Source organism: Procambarus clarkii, chromosome 24 (assembly GCF_040958095.1).
Source record: "Procambarus clarkii isolate CNS0578487 chromosome 24, FALCON_Pclarkii_2.0, whole genome shotgun sequence".
NCBI lineage: Eukaryota > Metazoa > Arthropoda > Malacostraca > Decapoda > Cambaridae > Procambarus > Procambarus clarkii.
Genome location: NC_091173.1, coordinates 7,381,208 through 7,394,860, shown reverse-complemented (window position 1 = coordinate 7,394,860; position 13,653 = coordinate 7,381,208). Strand labels below are relative to the sequence as shown.

At 36.7% G+C, this 13,653-nt stretch overlaps 1 protein-coding gene across 1 annotated transcript in view; it reads left to right on the top strand.

Annotated features, from left to right (window-relative positions):
* Nucleotides 1-12,955, top strand: part of LOC123761762 (endosome/lysosome-associated apoptosis and autophagy regulator family member 2) — a 40,044-nt gene extending 27,089 nt beyond the window's left edge. The window contains exons 10-20 of the mRNA XM_045747948.2: nt 515-631; nt 1,128-1,247; nt 2,687-2,818; nt 2,985-3,217; nt 3,990-4,131; nt 5,554-5,774; nt 6,657-6,842; nt 7,018-7,150; nt 7,868-7,990; nt 8,421-8,546; nt 11,452-12,955. Of these exons, the coding sequence (XP_045603904.1) occupies nt 515-631; nt 1,128-1,247; nt 2,687-2,818; nt 2,985-3,217; nt 3,990-4,131; nt 5,554-5,774; nt 6,657-6,842; nt 7,018-7,150; nt 7,868-7,990; nt 8,421-8,546; nt 11,452-11,517 (1,599 nt within the window). The 3' untranslated portion in view covers nt 11,518-12,955. The remainder of the gene's footprint in view (nt 1-514; nt 632-1,127; nt 1,248-2,686; nt 2,819-2,984; nt 3,218-3,989; nt 4,132-5,553; nt 5,775-6,656; nt 6,843-7,017; nt 7,151-7,867; nt 7,991-8,420; nt 8,547-11,451) is intronic.
* The last annotated feature ends 698 nt before the right edge of the window (nt 12,956-13,653 follow it).

Below are 13,653 nucleotides of genomic sequence, written 5' to 3'. Positions count from 1 at the left end.
AGGGCCCATTTTGGGGCCACCCCTTTTTGTCACATACATCAATGATATACATGAGAATATTACAAACCATATTATCATATTTACCTGAATTTACCTCAGGGGAGAACACAGCTGCACATAAAATTCCATCTGCCAAGTGTTGATCCATACACTTATTTTGTCCAGGTCATTTTGAAGGGCATATCAATCATCAAAGTCTCTCATTTTTCTTAGTAGCTTAGCATCATCAGCAAACATGTTTATGTAAGTGTAAGAATAAATTAGTCTGCAACAAAATACCTGTGGATACTCCAACATTTGTTTTGTTCAGTATCATATTTTTGTAGTGTGTGCTTTCAAAAATCAAAGAGAACTCCTAAGATCAGGCAAGTTTTAATAAATAAATGTTTTAGACGTTCAAGGGGATAAGTTTCTGCTTTGTATCAATGCTCTCACTATTAAAATGTTTTCTCATTTGATTTTATACTAATGTTAGGCATCATCCTAAAAGCCCATTCTCACACTTATATTGCAGGTTGGAGGATTTCGTGGACGTGAAGGCTTTGTCAGTGGGAGGCCTATGGAAGTGGGTCGCATTTCCTTCACTTTTGAACTTTCCTGTGCCTCCGACTGCGAGTTTGTTTTTATGGAAGTACGTACCTTCTTACAGATGCTTTCCTGCTATGTATCCCTAGTTGGGATGCCTATAATAATAATTATTATTATACAGTACAGTATAGAGTTATGATTACAATATTCACATAGGTACAATATTTTGTTTTTTATAAATCATTAATCACATGCAGTATTTCCGACAAACCTTAGGTTTAACGTACTTTTTTAGTTTTTACATTTTAGGGTAATACTTTAATTTGATGAGACTCAAGTTAACTTACAGTACAGTACTGTATCTATAAAAATGTAAACAACAATTAAGAAGTTAAGATAATGATACACAGTTTCATAGTGATCCTTAATGAAGGTGATGAAGGATGAAAGAGCAAAAAATGTAAACAAAATGATCAGTGAGAGGTGTATAAGAAAGTGAATGGTATTAAATTCTGTACAAGTAAAGAAAATAGTTTTATTACAATTTTAATTTCCATCAATGTTACTTGGATCATATTTTTATTAATAATTTTTTCTAGGCCTCTGCCAAGAATGGTGTGACAATCATCAAACGTTTTAAGGGAGCTCAGCCTCGCCAGTACTACAGCTATCTGGTCACACGTAATGACTCGTACACTTTCTCCTGGGCATTCCAAAAGGTGATCACAGATTTGTAATTTTTCTTCATTTTAAGTGAGAGATTTTTATGCATTTATTAGCAAAAAATAGGGTACTGAGGCAATATGGCATGCACCTTTCTGAGAAAAAATATTTAGTTCTTGATAACCAAGCCACACAAAAGAAGATGAAGAAACGACTACATTTCGGTCCAGTATGAATCAAAATGATGATGTTTCTTTGTGTTCTGTTGTGTGGTTTGGTCATCATATATCAGCCACGTTATTGTGACTCATCGTTTGCTTATTTAGCTCTTCTTAAGGTAAGGATCTGCTGCATCATGTAGCCAGAATCGTGCACAGTCAGGCTGGATGACATACAGGCACTAGCATCACAGGTAAATTTTCAAAGGTCTTTTTACAGTCAGTAAAGGTGCTAGGGAAACACTGGAGAAAAAAAATGTATATCCAATCTTGAATAACTTGATAGATTTAGTCTAGAATGACTTAACATTTATGAAAATTCAAAGCTTTGCTAAACTCTTTCTAAGCATTGCACCAGAAGTAAGCTCTCACAAACTACCAGTTCCCCTGCTTGACTGCTTGCATGGCAACTGACACATGGCTGGTTCTTAGAATGCCTAGATGGAAAAACTCATCCAACAGAATGCCAAAGTAGAAATGTAGTAACCCACCCCAAATAGCTATCTTGACAAATGTAAGAGCAGAGCAGGAAGAGCAATTGGGTTGAAACCAGGCAAAATCCTAAGAAAGAACCCCCAGAAAATCTGCAAACTCTGGTTGAAGTAGTCCAGTCCAAGAAGCATCTTGAAGAATGACAGGCATCCTCCATGTAAGGGGAAATTTGAGGAGAAAACATGTGACCAAGAATGATGGAACCAACACCCAGCTGCCCTAAGAAAATATCAGGCACAACATTTAAAGAGTCAAGCCACAGAGAGAGCTGCTTTTGAACATTGGCTTGACCTTGACAAATAGCAAACACTTACTAGAGAGAAAAAACCATAGAATGAAACTTCTCTTTTTGGTGGGGTTCTACAAACTGAAGGGAACTTGGGGATCAGAGATCAATGGAAACTCAAGAGAAAATCCTACGAGAAAGCATGATTTCGCAGAGAGGGGAGTCCCAACTTGTTCGTGGGACAGCTGTTAAACCCTCAAACCTCCTGACTGCTCTGCCATACCTCTATTGGTCATTTTGGGCTGGAGTGAGCTTTCTGTAATGAATTGCTAGAACCCTTAGTGACCCTGCAAGAATATTAGCAAAGTTTCCTGTGGCACTGGTACCAGAAAGTTTTCTTACTTGACTTTACACCATTCTCAACATATAAAACATATTCTGTATTTCTTGAAATAATACCAACAGATAATTTTTTTTTAATTTCAGTGGTATAAGCTTCTGTATTCACAACACCATTTATAAGTCTAAATGTAATTACTTTATTTTTCTGAATTGGCAGGTGTCCTGGGAAAAGAGCTACTCGAAGATAGGGTCATTACGTATGTTTGAAACAGACATGGCAAAGGTGTTCAATATCAATGTGACTAACACTATTGATGGTGGTGCATCTTCCTGTCTTCCATGTCCACAAGTAAGTCACTTGAAGCTTAGTAGCTTAATAGAAATTCTGTGGTTTTAATCATGAGTTAATTATCACCATACTGTTAATGATATAAAACTTGTAACAGATATATGAAAATTATCAGAAACATGTAGAGTAAAAGTTTCATTAAGAGAGCAATATTGGTGTCATCCAGGCTCCAGCTGCAGCAGGGTGCATTCCTTGCCCAGCCGGCCACTACATAGAAAACAACACGACTGAATGCACTCGCTGCCCCTCCAACACTGTCGTGACAGACCCATTGCCTTATGGCTCACAATCCTGCCTTCCCTGTGGTCCTGGACTAACTGCCCCAGATCACCTCACATGTATTGTTGAGTGCCGTCTGACTGTGGATAACAGAACATATGATTTAACAAACATTAGCAAGTAAGATTTTTTCTGGATTATTTTCTGTATTACTTCACGTAATCTAAGGGGAGGTAACCATGTATCTAGGGAAGGGAGACAGTGGCAAGTCTAACTCAGACCACCACTGAGCATACTAGTTCATAATAATACAAAGAACCTGATATTATATTTAGGATTTTTGTAAATATTAATTATGTATTGAGCTAATCTGTCATTGTTTCTGAATATAAGTTTTGTATATCTGTTAAACCAGATCCATGCATACTCTTATCACTGTAAGTAAATTAAAAAATAATTTAATACTGTACATTTCTTAATATATTATAATTTTAAACATAAATCATGTTAAAAAATATATAACTCATACAGTATTTCGTAAAAAAATAGTGTTGGTAAAAAAAGTGTAATTGAGTAACAATGCAATATATCTGAGTAAAGTTTATAGTTCAGTGACAACAGCTATTAACAGTTTGGCTAAATAAAAAGCATTTTGAATATAAATCTCCATTTCTACTAGAATATCAGTACAGTAGTGCCACATTACAGAATTGGAATTTGAGAGAGTAATGGGTTCTGTAGTATATAGTGTTATGGTTAGGCAAAATTGCTTCACATATTTAGATACTGTATTTGTCATATTGTGAAAATGGATGGTTTTAATGGCAGAAGGTATTCATCTGGGTAAAACAAGTAAAATGTATTGTGCTGCTTAAGCTAAGTATACAAAAAACAATCTGTGGTCTGATGTCCCTCTGCCATTACAATACTGTGTGTATATTTTGACTTCTAGTGCACGAGCCATGATGGGGAGCACCCTCTTCACATCGTCAGGAACAAAGTTCTTCCACATGTTTAATATTTCACTTTGTGGAAACACCAGTGTCACCTGTGCCAACAATGTTTCCTACAACATGGAAGGAGAAGTAACTTCGGTGAGTATGAACTTCATAGTGGTACACCAATTATATCTGATGCCTATCAAACTACTACAGGGTATTGGTAATAAATGTGAATTATTTTCTGATCCTACACATAATATTGTACTGTACTGATATTCTTTACTTACAAAGACGGTACATAATGTTTTTATAGCAATTTTGACAAGTTTGTAATAATGTCTTAATCTTTTTACGGTATTTTGTCTACAACTTTTTAGTAAACCCAAATGTAGTTACAGGATGAGAGCTGTGCTTATGGTGTCCCATCTTCCCAGTACTCTTTGTCACATGAAACTTTGAAACTACTGATGGTTTTGACCTCCACCACCTTACTTATTCCAACCATCTACCACTATTTGCAAAAGGGAACTTTCTAATGTTTTTCAGCATCTTTGTTTCCTTAGTTTGAACCAATGTCCTATTCTTCATGAAGTTGCAGTTTTAAAAATTTTTAATTTTTTAATTTTGTCGATATGTTACTATACTGGGTATTTTATACGTAGTGATATCACCTCTTTTTCTTCTCTCTTCTAGCTTTAGTATTTCTAATACTTCAAACCTCTCCTTATAGTTCTTGTTTTCCAGTTCTGGGAGGCATTTATCTGCTTGCCTTTGCACCTTTTCTAGTTTATTGATGTACTTATTGAGATGAAATAGTGAATAGTAGTGTAGTGTATTTAGCAAGTCTTCATGAAAGAGGTAGGCTGAGAAGACACAAAAACAACAATGCTATGTATAGTCTAAATAAATTGCAAGTACGTACTGCACATTAGTAAGTAATTCATGAGCCTAGTTGTGAATGGGAAGGTTAATCTGTGAGAGCGAGGTTGGCAGAGAAGCAACAGGACCGTAGTATACAAGGTAGCTGCTGCTGGACATTGCAGGGCTGAGGTTGGGGAGAAGAGTATCAGGTGCTTAGTATATGGAGGGTAGCTGCCACTACTGTAGCTGCTGCTGAAAAAGGAAAGCTGTAGTGTTCCTGGTGTTGGTCTGAGACCGAGTTGATGTCATTGGCAGGGGTATGAAGCTTAGGGGTTGTTCAGCAATTGACCACTGGCAGAACCCAGAACCCTAGTGACTTCATGATCCTCTCTTCCCTTCCAGGTCATCAGGTAGGTCTTATCTGTTCATCTGCTCCAGAACTGACAGCTCAAATCTTGGGACGTGATGAACCCCTTTTCCCTCCCCTCAAACAAGTGGAGGAGGTAGGGCAAATGAGCTCGTGCTAGTTTTGAGAGATTTTATCGCTTATTTACATAGTTGGAGTTCATTAGGGAGGTTTTGAGGCTTTGGTCTCTTTTGAACCCTAAGTGGTTTGTTTTAACTCACTGACTTTCTGGATGTATATTATAATAATTAGTGTTAGCTTGGATTAGTTTGGTATAGCCGAGTTTTTACCATTATAAATTGTTGCAGGTTATATCACGTGTATGCCGGTCTACCATCGTGCCAGGGATGGAAGGAATGGCTGAAGCAGGAAGGATTGGTGCGGTAGCTACGCAGTCTGTGACCCTTGGTGACCACCTAGTTGGTGTTACTACAAACATTACACTCATGGATATCACTGTTATACAGGAATTCCAACAGCCAAATAATTCTTTTAAAAAGGACCTACACTTTTTCTATACAACACCATTGTAAGTTGAACATGTATTATAACGTTCATTGCCACACACAACCCTTCTGCTAATGTCTCGGTGCAGGTTCTTAAGCACAACTTGAAAATAATAACACGTTAAAAAATAACATGTTAAGGCATTATCGGGCTTCTACCCATGTTGCAAGATTAGAGACAATTTAATATTAGAGGTCTTCTCTTAATAAAGTGGAGTAGTTTAGGTCTGTATGACTTGTATAGCTCAGAGAACAGTTACAGCCAGTACACAACATACACAAGAAGGAATTATACAAAAAACTTACTGTAGAGATATTTATTTTAGTTAAAATAAAACTTGCTGAACCCTGATGGGGCCAAGTGCTGCTTTCAATATTTTTGGAAATGTAGACTGTAGAAAATCATATAAAAGTACAGTACTGTACATGCACTTTACACTGATATAGTATCTTGATTATCCGAGACAATTGGTTATGGGCTCTCCCAATACATTCCATTTTATTGTTTCTTTTGCAGTGGAGGGGGGCACAAATTGTGTGATATATTAATACAAATAATATTCATCTTTTATATGCATATTGTATTTTGATACCACAATAATATAGGAGAAGTCAATTTAGTATTGTAAAAACCTTTTATAAAATTTGTATTTGTTTAGAACTACAAATTCTGATTAGTTTGTATGACATAAACTGAATCCTTTAAGTGTCTGATTTTATATTGAATAATGGTATGTGTAAGTGTGATATCACTGCTTTCAGTCACCACCTCAGCATTGTACAGTATAATATGGTACAAGAACTGACAATTTTCACGTGTGTTTCCTTTGGAGATAGTCATATGAAATGCGTGTTAAATATATATTTTGCTATAATGTAAATGACACATTACCAAAACATTTCAGATCAACACATGCATGTCCCAAGGGCAGGAGCACAACCGTGACCCTACGCTGTGATCCTGATGAGCTAGGTGAAGGAAAGGTAACCCTGCCCCATCAGTGTCCGGACGGCACCTGTGATGGCTGCAATTTCCATTTTCTCTGGAGCTCTGCACTTGGCTGCCCTGAATGCTCAAAGGATGATCTGATGTAAGTTATTTATTATTATTGATTGATGAAAAACAGGTTTTTAAAAATTGGTAGTGTTTCGATAAATTCAGGTAGCTATTTATGATTACATGCTGTTAATAATGCACGCCTCAGATGCTGCTCAGAAAGGAGTGATTCATTCCACTCGATGCCTTTGTATTTTTACATGGTCTAGTGTGGTCCATGGGGAGTGTGAAGGAGGAAAGCAGGAAGTGCACTACATTGCTCCCAAGAATTGTCGTGCTCCAGATGCTATTCCTGGGGGTCATTCTGTCCGCTGTAGCACCAGACTTCCATTCCTTGTGGAGGTAAGATGACTTTAATACACAACATGTTTATTGCACATTTTACTGACCAACTTATCTTTTCATTATAATTAGTAAACTTTTAGTTAATATTGAATGTGAAATCAAGGTAATTGGGGGTTGCGTTATTTGAAACTGTTCTAGAAGTAAATTGGTATTTGGAAGTTAAGTTAGGAGTTTAGTTGTAGCCTAGAAAATAAGCCCAACAGGCTTACTGTTTCCCAACAGCAGGCAACTATAATGTCATGGAAAGATGTGGTTTGTGAAAGTGTGTGCTTGTAAGATTTAGGAGTGTCTATTACAATGATATGGATGACATCTCTACTCTGGCAGTAAATGTTTTGATGAAGCTAAAACTCATCATCAGATTGCTATTCATAAACATTTGTATATCCATTGCTGGCATGCACAACCTATTATAAGGTCAGTTAGTTTTTGCATCTGTTCTCTGAAGAATTCACTTGCAAACACTTTGACACCAAATTTATAGTTATGATCCAACAAATAACTTAGAAAACACAAAATGATTGTAAACATTTTTCACATTACTGAACAGCATTGTGAAAAATTGTGAGCGGCCTGGTTGGCTTAGAACATTCACAGTCGGGAGAGCATGGAGGGGCCAGACCATCAAAGTGTTGTTATTAATTTATTAACTTGACAAGTAATTTGACTTTATTCAAACCATTTAAAATGTTATGTTTTTGGTAACTTTTGCAGGTAATTGTTTTGAGCACAATAAGCATGGCATTGATGTTGTGCTTACTCCTTTTCTGTCTCTGGAAGAAGAATCAGCGCCTTGAATACAAATACATGAAGTTGGTAGCCAGCGCATCATCAAAGGTAGTTCTGAGGAAACTGATGTTTAAGAGTATTATAGTGTATTTAAAGGTCTTTGCCTTCATGCCCAGCAAATAGACACAGCTTAAAATATCCTAAGTTGAAGACTATATTTGATTGTCTTACACCATTTTAGTAATGTAGGTTTCATAAGAGTTCAGATAAGAATATAAATAAAGACAACCACAGAAGAATCTATTGGCCCATGTGAGGCTTCTCCTATTTATATTTTCTTATTGAATGAAATAATTTCTTTATTACCTATTTCATTGCCACTTTGTTCAACTGTCTTACTTGTTAATTAATCTTGCTGTAGTAAACATAGTTGAGTGTACCTGAAGGTATTCATGTTCATTTGCCTTACAAGATTGGATAATGGAGATTCTATAAATTTGTTTTTACAGCCCTGTGTATGTAATTTCATTTTTTGCAGGATGGGATGATTGACTTGCCACCAGCAGAATCTTGTGCCCTGGATGATGGAGAAGAGGAGGAGGTGCAGTTTACACAGACTCCACCTAGGGGTATCCTTAGCAAACTTATGCATAACAAAATAGCAGTAAGCAAATCATCTTCATGTTAATACACTTTGAAATTTGACTAAAATCAAATGCCAAATTTAAATTGAATTATTGCCTAAAAGTTTTGTTAAAATATGTATATATTTTGTGTAAGAATGATGTGCAGATAATACCGTTATTAAATTTAATGCAGTTGAAGATACTGTATATAAAAATAAAAAGTATTAGATAAATGACTGAAATAAGTCTAAATCAACAACAAGAATATAGTACATATTAAGTACTGTACACGAGTTGTAGCTCAGTAGTACAAACACAGGAGGATATAGGTCATTGCTAAACCATGATGGCAAAAAAATGGAGCATACAGGTAGAGTGCTGCTTCTGAGTCGGTAGCTCATTTACTCCCATAGCTTTAATGATCCGCCGAGAGCACTGTTCACTAATAGCCTCTATGCCACTTAACACCTCACTATGACACAAGACTTTTCAAACTGGCCTTATCTTGTAATTTTTGAAATGGGGAGATGGTGGAGAAGGTATCTTAACCCATCAACACTGCTCAACTTGCTATAATTTAAATTAACACTTTAGTCCGGGCATGACGCAGCATTGCGTCATTCGTTTACTGTCGGTAATCTCGGGGATGACGCAATGCTGCATCGTCCACTAAAATAATTGCCAAAAATCAGGTTTTTATCCGATTTTTGGGGGGACTGTTTGGTAACTGTCAACAAGCCGAATGCAATCTGTGACTACAATACAAACATGAAAGGTGTTGATCACTTTGACCAAATGATCAAATATTATCACTTCATAAGGAAAACTCACAAATGGACGAAGAAAATTACCTTCTATTTTGTGCAAATGACTATCTACAATGCTTATGTGATGTACAACTACTACACAAAAAATATTAAACTATAATACTAAATATACTAAAATACTAAACATTTGTGGGCAGGAATTGGGAGTGTAGGTGGAAGGCGTCTGGGCGCTCGCTCGCGGTTAACACGTGGCCCGTCTTCAACTCGTCGGCGGGTGGAGCGTGACCAGGTTTTTTATTTTATATGCTAATGTTCCTCTAGAGAATTCTATTGCAAACCCATTGATACCAAAATGAAAGACCTAGGACGAAAATTGAGGTGACCAGAGTGAAAAGAGTGAACACATTTATCACTTTTGTGCGCTCCTGGGTAACTCGTTCGCACTTTCTCTGTTTGCTGTGGGTAATTAGCCGGGCTTTTGGAATTTATATGCATTTAGTGCTGTAGAGAATTGTATTGCGAACACAATGATACCAAATTTAATCTCGTAGGACGAGAATTGAGGTGACAAAGTTGAAGAGAGTATACACTTTTCAGAATTAACGCGCGCTCCCGAGAAACGCTGGGACCCAAATCGCATAGTTGAGGGGTGGCGTGCTGGGTACGCTAAAGTGTTAAGCACCCCATACATTCAACATCCTTCTCAAAATGATAAATGGAAACCCGAGGAACACCTAATATTGATCTGCAAACCATTGTAAACTAATAAAAATTGTCTACAACTCTTGCTCTATAAAAGTACAGACCCAAGCAACAACACCAAGAGGAGCAGAAGCCGGCATGCCATCTAACAAGCAAAATGTTGATGTAATATCCACAGATTTAGCAAAAGCTTTCAACAATATGACCAGTGTTATTGCACACAAAAGGAATTACTGGCAAAGTATAGAGATGGATCTTTTACTTTATAATTAAAAGAATCCAGAGTGTAATAATCAACAAAGTAAAATCTGGATCATCCGGTGTGAAAAACTTAATCCCCAAGGTACTATGCTTACTCCAGTATTTTGTTCTCATCCTCATATCAGACATAGACAAGGATACAAACTATAGTACAGTATCGTCATTTGCCGATGATACTAGGATTTTCATGAGAGCAGACAATAAAGAGGACACAGCAAACCTCCAATGTGATGTTAAGTCTTTCTGAAATATTGTTGCACACTAACAGCCCCATTCAAAGCTGGAGAAATTGCTGACCCGTAGAAAATGTAAAGATCTTTTACTATTATAATCCACTCGGTAAAACTTCTAAATTATTAGCCCACTTAAAATCTTTTAATCTGGATTCCCTAGATTGCAGGCAGGAGAGATACATAATAATTTACACTTGGGCAATACTATGACTGGTTCCAGATCTGCACATAGAAATAACATCACACGAGACCAGAAGGCATGGCAGGATGTGCAAAATACCCTCGTTGAGAAATAGTTGTGCAATAGGCATGCTGAAAGAGATCTCAATCATCATCAAAGGCCCAAGACTTTTCAACACTCTCCCTCTACACATACAGGGCATAACTGGCCAACCTCTCGCAGTGTTCAAAAGAGAACTTAATATGACACCTTAAAGGGATATGTACCTGATCAACCAGGCCATAGCTTATACGTCAGGCTGCGAGCAGCCACATCAAATAGCTTGGTTGACTAGACCACTGACAGGGTATATGACAGGTAATACCCACTGGGTAAAGGGACTGAACAACCATGTGTCCAATGGTTGTTCAGCCTTTCTTTTTAGTTCGGTGTCAGTAGTTCACAGCAGGTAGCTTACTGTTTCATACAACTTTAGTCACATCCTCTAGACTGTTCTTGACACAGGTGTTTGTGGCAATGCATTACATCTGTTAGGTTATTTCATCGCTCCGTGTTGACAATTCATTCTGTGTATCTCCAGGTTAGGTAGTCAGTCACAGGTATCTGTGGCCTTGTATTCACGAGCATTTAAAAAGATCCCAGCAGAGCGATCGCCTGATTGTTCATGTATCTGGTTTATGACAGTGGTTTTTTACCTTAGGGAGTAACTGAATATGTTCCCTCAGAGAGGTGCTTTTCATACTGAATCAAAGCCTTGTTTTTAACTTACCAAATCTCCTTTGTATTCCTTCCTAAACAGCCAACTGAAGGACGTGGATTGCTGACGCCGACTATGATACTTTCTTCCAAAGACGCTTTAACGTGAATGATTCATTACTTACTACTGTAATGAAGATTTTCCCTTTTCAAAATTGTAGAAAGACAGAACTGAAAATTAGTTATAAAATACAACAAAGTTGAATGAAAGTAAAAGAATTCTGTTATGGCAAATGTTATATATAAACCAAAGATCTAAGCTCTACTATTTGTACTGGCATACACAAATTTAGGTACAGTTCTAGTAAATATTATAATAATTGATGTATGTGCTATACTGTGCAAATCAGAATTTTTGGTATGAGAAATATACTCAGTAGTATAAAACAAACATACTGCTGTATTATAAATGTAGAAAAATAATATGCCATAAAATAAAGATTAGCATTTTACTTTATGATATATTAATAGCATGAAGTTTCTGCTAATCATATTTTGTAACACTGTTCATATAACTATTTACCATTTTCATTATTAATTTGTCAGTTATATATATTTCAGAGTGCAAAGTGAATGAATGTTTACTTTGAACCCACAGTCTGTTTATATCCTAATGGGACTGATGGCCCTTTGAACCCATAACCTGTTTGTAAAGTCAATTTTGGGCTGTGACAGTTAATGTTTGGGCATTGCACTTAAGATGTTTGTTTGCACAAAGTTGATTGACTCAATATAACCACAAAAATATTTTTAAATCTATTAGATTGTATAATTTATTTTTAAGAGTATTACTGTATTCTAAAATTGTATAAAGCTTCTTATAAACTGAGAAACATTTAAATTTTGAGCATAGGCTTCGATAACACTTCATTTACAATTACTATGCCTATAGGCCTATTTTCTAGTCCTCGCAGAATATATAATTACAGAATTATGTCACGGCTATTGATACAGTAATATCAATAGATTATATTTCAGTTGTTAAGCCATTTGACAAACATTTTGATCTGATATTTAGTTTTACAACTTTCTATTAATGTGGTGCTTCAGGCACAATAATATATTACTGGCACCTGAAACACATTGCAGGTAGAATTCTACTATTAATGTGTCTCGGGAAAATGTTAAACAGGAAAATGTTAAATTTTTTTGGCATCTAAAACAGTTTGCAAGAAATTCTTTTGGTACGATGTGGAACCATGTAACAATACAACAAAGGCCATTATCATAGGATAAATAATTCATACTTGTGTAAAGATTTGAACCACACCAAGTCTTTCACACACTCCTGAGTGCATTATCACGGTCTAAGTATATGGTTTGGTTCCAAGAAGCTATTCTTGGAATTAAGAGTTGACTAAGTTATGAGATTTGTGTTGTTGCTGTGTACTGAACCTTTCCAGTGCAGTCATTTCTTTGAAAAGTCATGGAGAAAGTGGGGTCTCCATGCATGGATACAGTATTCCAGATGGGGGTTGTACAAGGGATTTGTACTACTAAAAAGCACAAAAACATTAAAAATACTGTAGTGTACAAAAAAGAACAAATCAATATAGTATCCATCTGGCTTCCATGATGAGTGCTATGGGAATCCGTATGGAAGGTGACTTCTCCAGACAATGTATGATAGGAAAATTAATTAGTTATTTGGATGCACAGTACGATAACTGTTTTAGAGTTTATTATACAGAACTGTAATTAAAATAAAGGCGCGAGACTAACATTCACAGTCGCAAATGGAGTGCTGTAAGCACAATATGTACTATTTTTAGATCGCAGTACCTGTATGCAGTAATCATGAAGAAGAAATGCATTTTATGCAACAAATATTTATGCGATATAAACAAATCCACAAGGGCTTACTGGATGCCTCTCCGAGGCACAAACCAGGGTTTTACAAACTCCCCCCATGCACTCGAGCTATGTCAATAGGCCGTTCTTCCTTTTCGCCCTTCATTACACACAGAAATCACAATTGCGTGATGCATCAAATGAACAAATCCACAAAGGCCGTGACGAGGATTCGAACCTGCGTCCGAGAGCATCCCAGACGCTGGAGATTTGTGATTTCTGTGTGTAATGAAGGGCGAAGAGAGAGAACGGCTTATTGACATAGCTCGAGTGCATGGAGGAGTTGGGTAAAACCCTGGTTTGTGCCTCGGAGAGGCTGCAGGATCCAATAACTTCTGTTTCAACTCCTTTTGACCATGTAGCTCAGTCGATTAAGGCAGCGTCTCAGACATAG